This window comes from Sinocyclocheilus anshuiensis, unplaced genomic scaffold (genome assembly GCF_001515605.1).
Source record: "Sinocyclocheilus anshuiensis isolate Anshui unplaced genomic scaffold, SAMN03320099.WGS_v1.1 scaffold154, whole genome shotgun sequence".
Classification (NCBI taxonomy): domain Eukaryota; kingdom Metazoa; phylum Chordata; class Actinopteri; order Cypriniformes; family Cyprinidae; genus Sinocyclocheilus; species Sinocyclocheilus anshuiensis.
Genome location: NW_015546101.1, coordinates 517,153 through 527,507, shown reverse-complemented (window position 1 = coordinate 527,507; position 10,355 = coordinate 517,153). Strand labels below are relative to the sequence as shown.

At 37.8% G+C, this 10,355-nt stretch overlaps 1 protein-coding gene across 1 annotated transcript; it reads right to left on the bottom strand.

Moving 5' to 3' along the window:
* Positions 1–1,387: 1,387 nt before the first annotated feature.
* LOC107700417 (tropomyosin alpha-1 chain-like) lies at positions 1,388–6,903 on the bottom strand. The gene is made up of 10 exons (XM_016502055.1): positions 6,633–6,903; positions 6,151–6,276; positions 4,201–4,334; positions 3,592–3,709; positions 3,372–3,442; positions 3,197–3,272; positions 3,013–3,075; positions 2,837–2,906; positions 2,346–2,424; positions 1,388–1,698 (listed from the first exon to the last, which is right to left on the bottom strand). The coding sequence occupies exons 1-10, from the start codon at positions 6,744–6,746 to the stop codon at positions 1,695–1,697; spliced, it is 855 nt and encodes a 284-aa protein (XP_016357541.1). The 5' UTR covers positions 6,747–6,903; the 3' UTR covers positions 1,388–1,694.
* Between the last annotated feature and the right edge of the window lie 3,452 nt (positions 6,904–10,355).

The window sequence follows — 10,355 nt, the reverse complement described above, 5'->3', positions numbered from 1 at the left end:
CATTCGATTATGAACGCGATATTGCGTAGCTTGTCAGTGTAAGTGTTTTTATTAATGCCATTAATGTTTTTGTTAATACAGCGTAGGCTATAGCACTAGTCAACTAAATGAATGTAACATGGCAAAGATGAATGCACTTTTGGAAGCTGAATGTAAGGGAAATGTCATTTAGGAATTTCTGTAGTTTAATATGATATTGTTTTTCATGTATGTTCGTGATGACATTTTCTTTTATTGTTGTAATTAATTTATAGCATTAACAAGATGACCTGTTGAATTCATTTTGGGAGCGATGACATGATTGAATGTATTTTTAGTCCAGTGCCTGTATATAAGATTAGTATTGACCAAGTTCAGAGGCTGTCATATGTGGATCAACTTACTATGTTGTGTATTTTCAACAGTTTCAATATGAAAAATAACTTATATTGATTCAATGGATTTATTGCATTTTGAAGAAAAAAAAGTGTCATGGATTTATTGCAAGTGTGTGTGTGTGTGTGTGTGTGTACCTGAGGGTTTCACATTGCATAAATATTAGAAATTGCACATTTTAAATGTGATAGTTTTACAAGTGTCTAATTCAGATACTTAATCTAGAAATATTTTTCTGATTCTAGAAGGATTACTGACATAAATAGACTAAATATAGTCTACTCATACAACACAACACGACTTTGGTAATGATCCAAGGTGTGTTATATAATGCAGAAGGCACTTTCCCCTTTCTATGCCAACTTTTCCCTTTACGTTAAATACATTGAAAAGGTTGAGGCTGTTCAACATTAAAAGGAAACAGGTAGCCAGGATTTTTTACATTTAAAATATAATCAGAATCAGAATGAGCTTTATTTTTATAAAAATATAAGCATTTGGGTTTGTCACTCTTGCGGATGCAACCCATATAAAGTAAATCCATACATTTTATAATAAGTCTTTAGCCTTGACATAAAAAAGCTCATGATCTCTAGTATCAACAATAATATAAATTATGGATTATCTGTCATCACATATTATTGGTTATTATTCTGTGTGCAACACAAACAAGAGACAGTGTAATATTCAGTGTACACCCTGGGTTTCACTCATTCTATTGTGAGGTTAGAATTCGTTGAGTGCTAAACTGAGCCCAAGTGATAGGACCCTGGTTTTTTTTTTTTGGAGTTGTTGATAACGGGAGTCTGGTGAGAAGAGAAGAGAAGAGAAGAGTGAAAATCTAAGGAGAGATGTTAGTTCCAAAAGCATTTACCCAAAATGGTTTACTAAAGTTTATGCTAAGATCTTTCTTGGAATCCAGTATTTACAATGCCACAGAACCTGTGCTCTAAAATATGATGGAATGAATAGGAGAATTGCAGATGCCAAAGAGAGAAGCAACATAAGGTGATGAGAAGGAGCTTTTTTTTGGGATTTTATTCAAGCTTCTCAACAATAAATTAAGGACATATGAAATCAAAAGAGTTAAGACATACTAAAGAGAGAAAGGAGTGGGGAGCTTACAGAAATGGAAGTTTTATTACAGAAAGCAAAAAATTTCTGTACAAGTGATGGGACTATAGAACTGAGTGCTTCATCCCCACTGAGAATAGTGCGATGGAGAAAAGCAGCAACAGAGGAAAAATATAGAAACACGGAGGAAATGAAGGAGTTGCCGCTCAGATGGTGCCCGGAGCCAGAGATGAGATGTACAAAATTTAACTGTGCAGAGGGAGAAAAAAACAAGTTGAAACAAATGAGAGATGGTGATATTAAACAATAAAGGGCATGCGAGAGATATAAAAAGACTGTCGGTGTCACATAAATATACACATATATATGTATATATTTATATATTGGGTCAATCACACAATAAGTATGTTCATGCATGTGAGAAAAGGATTACATCAGGCATTATGAGATTAATTTTGTTTTATTTTATTCATATATAAATAATTTAGCAAGTTGCAAAAATGTAAACATAATGTTTACATTTAAAAATGAATTTAAATAAATGAGAAAAGAAAAAAATTAGTTGAAACAAACGAGAGATGGTGATATCAAACAACAAAGGGCATGCCAGAGATAAAAAAAAAAAAAAAGAGTCATCATGCTTTCCAGATGAAAGACAGTGTGTGTTTTACCGAAGAGTTTGTGTGTAATCTCATCTTTTATACATCATACTGAGTAAATCAACAGAAAGGTTTATGTGAGGCAGGCTTTAACTTAATACTGGGTTCCGTCTAAAATCCTTCATCAAACCTGAAAATTAGATTATACTAGCAGACAGAGAAACTGGAAATGCTATTAAACCAAACACGTGTGCACACTCTCATACACGAACACGAGTAACAGGTGGTGATAGTTACATGGAGGTCATGTCGTTGAGAGCGTGGTCCAGCTCCTCGCTGATGGCTTTGTACTTGAGTTTCTGAGCATACAATTCATCTAAAGTAGCCAATTAAAGGCCAGAACGGCAGAAGCGTGTTGAGTGGGGAGGAATGGAGAAACAAAAAATAAGGAAGAAGAAGCAATGCAAAGGCGGATCGAACAATGACAAGTGGCCAGAGAGAGACCGATAAAAGAAAAGACTAAGAAAACAGTAATTAAACAGAAATGAAATGAAGTGAAATTACCTTCTTAATCATGAGAAAAATACAATCTTCCAAATACTTAAATAGTACATTCTAGTGGTGGCGATATGTACCGCAGCTAATTTAAAGGCATATCCTTTAAATCTCTATGTAAACTGTTAATTGTAACAGATAAACGCAAAAAGAACTTAAACCTGATATTCCAAGGATGTAACTAAGGATTTAACCTGTGTCTAATAGCAACAGTAAGGTACAAGTTGACATACCCTCCAGATCATCAATGGTCTTCTCAAGCTTGGCGACTGATCTCTCAGCGAACTCGGCACGAGTCTCAGCCTGGAACACAGAGAGATGTCAGGCCCTCTTATATGTATGCACGCACACACACACACACACACACACACACACAGACACACACAAGATGGTAGCTGAATGAACTCACCTCCTTCAGCTTGTCAGTCAAGACCTTGATCTCGTCCTCATATTTGTCCTCCTTAGCAGAGTACTGTAGATGGGAAAGACAGAAGAGAGGATTAACGTGCCGTCTATAAACACCAACACACAAAACAAATATACACAGATGATCATTCACACATACACATAAACACAAACATTTACACACTTACCTTCTCAGCCTGGGCTTCCAGAGACTTCATGTTGTTGGTCACAGTTTTCAACTCCTCCTCCAGCTCAGAGCACTTACTATAAGTGGTAGTCACAGAAAATTTGACACAAAAATGACACACAGAAGCTAAGATAAGCAAATGTGTTTTTAAAAGTATTAAATTTGTTTGTTTTTACCTCTCATTGAGCTCAGCACGCTCCTCGGTACGCTCCAGCTCACCCTCAACAATCACCAGCTTACGGGCCACCTGTGTACCATCACAAAGAAAACATTATAAGTGTACCTGTGTTTAGCTGTCCAAGGGGAAGACATTGTTTATGGGAAATTACTTATTCATAATTGTATTGTATTTATCTATAATACATTATAAGAGTAAGAAAGAGAGAGAAAACCGACCTCCTCATACTTGCGGTCGGCCTCCTCAGCAATGTGCTTGGCCTCCTTCAACTGGATCTCTTGCAGCTCCATCTTCTCCTCATCCTTCAGGGCCCTGTTCTCAATGACCTTCATGCCTCTGAGAGAGAGAGAGAGAGAGAGAGAGAGGGGGAAAGAGTTTGGATGTTATTATAACTCCCTAAAAATCATGAGACCTATTTCATATGTTTAAGAAACTATTAACTTAATTAGATTAACAGCATAAAAAGTAGCTAGTTTTGAAACTTCAAACGTCTATAACATCCCTTAAATTTGGGATTTTGGTCTATCCTATGTCAGATGTTTTGGCCTCTGCTATATCTAACAATTAAAATCATAAGATATATTAGATATAGTAAAATCTAATGAACTGATATTCAGTTCACTGTAATAAAAACAATAATATACAGTTAAGTAATTTTATAATACCTGTTTTGTTTTGTTGTTTTTTTGCTAGAAAATTACATATTGTGGTTTTAAATTGTAATTTAGACATGTTTCAATTAATAAATGGAAAATAAAACAGGGAAACAAAATTCTTTTTTAAGAGTCTCGGGGTCTGTTTTGTGCCCTCTGAGTTTTCCTACACACCTCTCACTCTCATCAGCAGCCTTCTCGGCCTCCTCCAGCTTCTGCAGAGCAGTGGCCAGACGCTCCTGAGCGCGATCCAACTCCTCCTCAACCAGCTGGATGCGTCTGTTCAGGGAAGCGACGTCGCCCTCAGCCTGCGCACAGACAACGAGTAATGAGTTCACAGCGCACTGATACGTCTGGTCTACATTAACAACAGAAATGCACATAGATTTAAACCGCGCTTTCGGGAGAAATATCACTAGAACTTATAACTTATACATACATACTATGGTTTTAAACGTGATATATCATGATATCTTGACCAATAGGCCTACCTCACAACATTCAAATGCTTGCGTCTATTAATTTTCTGGGAAACATTAAATCATTAAAGTTACGCGTTGTTTAAAGACAGTATACTGGAGTGCGTAAAAAGCATCACCGCCCTCTCCATCAATCAATCAATTTTTGTGAACTTTCTAACGACGAAAACATTGAAAACGTTAAAAAAATATTTATTTTTTTTAGTGATTTTCTTGACATTTTACACCTCTTAATGTGATCTGATGCGAAAACTGTCTGCAGTTGGCCTGCTAATGCACTTAAATTATTGTCGTAAGATCACAGATTGCCTGGCTGCGCGCTCGGACTCGAGCTCCTCCTGTAGTCTCTGTATTCTGCTTTCAGCATCTTCTGCTTGTTCTTGCAGTGATCTGATTTTCTTTTTCACAGCGTCAAGATACGCCGCACCAGCAGCCATCACGAATTCTGCGGTTTGTTTGGATGGGTATCACTGAGCGTAACAGCGATACAATAAAGCAAGTCGCCCACCTTGATTCCCAGCCAGCCAGTGACTGCTGGTAACGCTTTACCAAACACCGGAAGTCAATAGATCTAAGCTGTAGGCTATTATCGATTTTAAACCACCTGATCTGTCTATAAATTAAATGAGAAATGTAATTGCGTTTCCTGTGTTATCACAAGCCAAGGATGAATAGGCTACTGCCATAAATATAGGACAGTATTAAAAAAAATAAAATTAAATTTAATGAATTAGATTATCAAAACTGCATTGTTGTTAAATGCATTTCAATTCGTGAAATATTCGTTTCACTTTGTTGCTCCTAGAGATTTTGCACTCTTTTGGACACTGAATTCAGTGCAACCTGTTAACTATGTGCTATTGTATAGGCGTACAGCGCCACCTTGTGAAATGTTGCTGCAATACGAGTTAGCTAACTTCGCTAGGGGCGCCAAAAGCTACTTGGGGTGCCAAGGCGATTTTTATTGGAACTGCGCCCACAAAATGACTGACAGAAATTCTTTCAGAAGTTGCCTCCCTGAAAGTCAGTAAATAATTCTCAGTCTATAATTATTACAATTATTAAAATATAAATCTACATAATATGCTATTAATATTTTGTCATATTGTGTGGTTTGTTATTCATTTATAGTCCTAGCTATTCAAACATATATATATATATTTTACTAGACAATAGAATTGTTTTCAGTTTATCAAACTAGTTTGATGGATAATCGCTGATGGTCTTAAGTATCCAGCAAGGGTGAGGTGAAATTCTACACGTACCCCTATTAAGACGCTTGTAGGTGGGCAAACGAACCCCAGACGCTTTCCTTATAAAGCGCACTGCTAAATTTAACCCGCCGTTTGCATACACCCTCCTGTAACTGTACATATGGCAGCCTGTTTTCCCATCTGCGTCTTGTTATTCGTTTACCAGGTGGTGCAAATACACTTAAGAATGGCCTGTCATTTTAAAAGACTATGTTTTGCAGTTCCCGATAAAGTCTAGTCGGTAAAAAAACATTGTCCGAAGTACTACGTGATGGTAAATATGAAATCAGGTGTAGCCTATATAATAAGTTGAACAGACTGTCTGTCTAGCAGGGGTGGGCACAGGTTGCGTGACATCAGACGGGAGACCCTAAGTGCCCATGAATGCTTACATCGGTAGCTTTCTTCTCAGCCAGCTCCAGTTTCTCCTGAGCATCCTTCAGGGCTTCAGAGTATTTGTCCAACTCATCCTCAGTTGCCTTCAGCTTCTTCTGCAGGGCGACCAGGTCATCCTCGAGCTGCAGGAGAAGCACGTGTGTCAATACACATGGAGAGAGACAAGAACAGCTGCCAGCTGTGTTTATAACTATACATTATTTGTTCAGTTAACATCTTTCATGCGTCAGTTAACCATACAGGCCAATAAAACAGATGGTCTACTGCAGTAGTGAGACATCTGATATGAAAAACAGTTCAAATAGAATTTAAAATTAAATATAAGATAGAATATAAATAGAAAAGCTTATTAAAAAATAGACTTATGCCATAGGCCACAGCATAATTAGCTGTGAAAATAAAAGCAGACTATGTAAAGTCTGATTTCGAAAGGTGCAAAGAGCCACTCAGATGCACGAGCGCCCGATTTAAGTCCAACCTGCTTGCTTCTGTCCTCTGCTCCCTTCTTATCGGCCTCAGCCTGCTCTGCTCTGTCCAAGGCATTCTCCTTGTCGAGCTTGAGCATCTGCATCTTCTTCTTAATGGCATCCATGGCTGCGTTTGTGTATGGGTGGTCGCACCAAACACTGGACTGAGAGAGGCGATGAGCGTCTGTGCTGAACTGAACGCTGAGCTGGAGTGCGAGCTGGTCTCGCTGTAGCCTGTCAAATATGTGCCTTCACAGGAGCCTGAGAAGTTCCGCAAGACACCCAATACTTTTTTGGGAACGGCCCTTAGAGGTTCCTCCTGCGTCGCGTCTTTTTTTAAGGATCTGGATGGCGATTCGCTGCCCTCAGACATTTGACCATTGAAATGCCTATATATGGGATCTGAGGGCCAAGACGTCTTACAATGGGGCCGTGTTCCTATTTCTAACACCCTGAACCTGGAGAGAAAATGAGGGAAGAGGAGCAAAACTGTCCGGAAAGCAATTTACACGTTGTCCAATTAATGCAAAACGCTGAATACGCGAGCCCCAACATATGATATTGGGCTGGTTGAATAAAAAGATGATTCCCATCATCATCTTTTTATTCAAAAATCGATTGATTTTATACAGCACACGCGGGGCTCATGAAAGTGATTATCTTAAGGCAAGGCGTTACTATCTCTGGGTCAGTCTCGTAACAGAGAGGCATGTCAACGAGTCCCTTAGGTATTGTTGTTCATAATCTGAAGAGCTTTAGATACGGTGGCTGTTGAACAGCAATCTCTCAGCACGCTTGCATTCATCGCCAAGCACCATGCTGGCTTTAATCGGCCGCGGTAAAACCCCCCAAATCTCTTGGAATCACAACGACGTGTCGTGTGGCAAAGCTACAGCTGTCGGCCATGCCGCGAAGATACAAGCCCCATGTAACGCCTCTATTTGAGCTTTGCTACATCATTTAATACATTTTCACTTGGGACTGAGGGTACTTAGGTTCAGATATATTATACTTGCAAGTTAGAACAGATAATTTACTTAATATTTTTAAGTTTTGAGCGTCATAACTGTCGTAATCTAAAGGTGTTTTTGGATAAGAAGATCATAAGATACAGTCTTTCTACAAAGCTGAGGTGCTTGCCCTCAACATTAATTTCTTATACCCTCACATTCCCACACCATGAACTTTTCTCCAGGAGGTTATTTTTACCCTTCCCCTCCTGAAGGAAGCACCTGCCACAGTCTCTTCTTAGCTGTTGTAAAACAAACTTTGCTACATAGGCTACACAATTAATCTTAATCTTGGATCACACAACAATGTTTTTATCATTGTGTATTACAAATGTAGCCTAATGAGCAATACTAATGAACTGTTTACTTAATTTGCACTAAACTGCTTGTATATGCATTTTTATGGCTGTTACAGTAGGCTCATTAATTATAGGACACATGGAATATGGACACTTGACTTTTCTCAGCCTTAACTTTAAGAGTTTACGGTGCTGAAGGAAAAAAACATATGCACTTTGAATTGTTTCTGTAAGACTATATATTCTGTGTACTGTCTTGAGATGGATTATCACCTATAATAATGTTTAAATAAAAAGATTCCTAAGGGGATTTCAAGCAATAGAAGAACCATTTTCGGTTCCCCAAAGAAACTTTGTGTGCACAGTTCTTAAAAGAACAATTTTCTTAATGTATCGAACATTTTATTAATATGGAGAAAGTTTTACTATAGAGATCCTTGCATTCAATGGAAAGCTTCCATGGATGATAAAGGTCATGGAACCATAGACACCAATAAAGAACCTTGATTTCTAAAAGTGTACTCTAGTTTCATTCTTTTCCTCACTGCTTTTCTGCAGTTAGTCTTTCAGAATGATCAGAGTAACACGTTATAGCTGGAGACATTCAAGTAGACGTGCAAAGCTTCCTCTTGGGGACAACCTTTCAACAACGCACTTACGCCTGGCACCTCAACCTGTTAAATGCCTTTGATTCATTTTCAAGATTTTCTGAATGCTGCTAAACAGGCCATACCTTTGATAGGACTATTCTGTATCATTTGAATGCTGTAATTTGGAGCAATATAATCTTATTATAAAAATAAATATCCCTCATATAACATATAACCACGGAATATTTCCCACGGAAATTATACAGACTGTCTAATGCTTGAAACTTCCGTTTGAAAACATCTACCATTTGAGGAAATTTGGCAGTTCTACTTGCCAAACCAATTGCAACTCTAATTGTACCAACTGTAGATCTTTAAACATGCATATCTGCTATGACCATCTCCCCAGGGGACTAAAATTAGCACCTCCCTGAGTATGTGATCCCACCCAATATAGCCCCATACCCTCATGCTGACTAAGACATACTACATCTGCCCTACCCCCATGCCAAAGACCAGTGACTTAAAGGGGCAGTCAGCTTGAGTTTAGTGCAGTACCGTCATATTGAACTGATCTATGGTGCCAGATTACTCCATCTCAGTTCACAATCGTAAAGAATAGCTCAGAATAACAGCAAAACTGCAGACAGGAACAGAACACTGAGTACTTGCTTTAAATTAACGAGACAATGTTTGTGCAACTCACTTTAACAAATCACTGAGATGTAAAGTAAGTACCTTTTTAAATGTATGTAAATATCACAAAGCATTACTATATGGGGAAGAAGGTACATAGAAGGCAAACTTGCTTCTATGTGGCATCTTGCAAGAGATTTATAACCTTCTAAATTGAGACTACATATATTTATACTTACAGATGACTGTGTAGAACATTAACCAAAACTCAAACTCAGTACAGGCAAGCTAGCAAAATATTTATCCTTGTCTCAAAAAGAACCATCAAAATGAATGCTAAAATTGGGTATTTGGCATCCTTTTTGGATGAACACATTTTAAATGTTTTTTATTAGCAGGAAGCTATACTGTAGCCTCTCAGAAGCCAACTATTTGATGATACTATTTTTTACAGCTTTACCACTAATTTTTATGGTACTGCACTTACCAGTATGTTATAAAATAAAAAAAATACACTGAATAAAACCCTCTTACACTGAGTTACCTCTCTAACACTGCTCAGTGCACAACTAGAAATTTCTATTTTACATTTTCATTGCCAAATTCTCTTTCAGGCAAGGTACAAGAAAAACATTCTATATGAAAATTAACATCATTTGAAGAGAACTATACTTTGAAACCCTTTATTTTAAGTTAAAATGTTCTTCCACATAGGCAGAAGCTTTACATGTGTAACTTCTTTTACTGCAATGCTCTCACAGGCAATCGTTCAAAGACACGCACAAATAAACAAGTCAATTGGTTTTCTCAAAATGCAGAGTCACTTTCAGGACTTTCTCAATATTTTACACTCTTCTATAGTCGTCTACACAATGCATGAACTGGCAACGTTGATCATTTTGCAACTCTGCTATAAAATGTAATGGAGCATGCACAAGAAATGCAGTACAAAAGTGTGCTGTCTTAACATAGTCATATTTGTAAATAAGCCATATACATTTACAGCAACATGAAGCAGACAGACACTTTCCAGGCAGATCTATAGGTAAAGGGGTAACTGCTTAAAGTGAGTTTCGTAGGCCACTTTATGATAATGACTTGTTGCAGTAATTCCCAAACTCCAACTTGTACCCTTCCGACTCTGAGCATCATAGAGCACAAAAGTAGTAACAGATTAGCAGCAACTCAGCTTCAACACA

Bases quoted from the DNA above. Each gene is read 5' to 3' on its own strand.
- LOC107700417 (XM_016502055.1), bottom strand. From the start codon at position 6,746: ATGGATGCCATTAAGAAGAAGATGCAGATGCTCAAGCTCGACAAGGAG. The intron at 6,277-6,632 runs GTTGGACTTAAA...CTTCTCCTGCAG, and splicing joins CAGAGGACAGAAGCAAGCAG to CTCGAGGATGACCTGGTCGC. The intron at 2,907-3,012 runs GTGAGTTCATTC...TCTGTGTTCCAG, and splicing joins TGACTGACAAGCTGAAGGAG to GCTGAGACTCGTGCCGAGTT.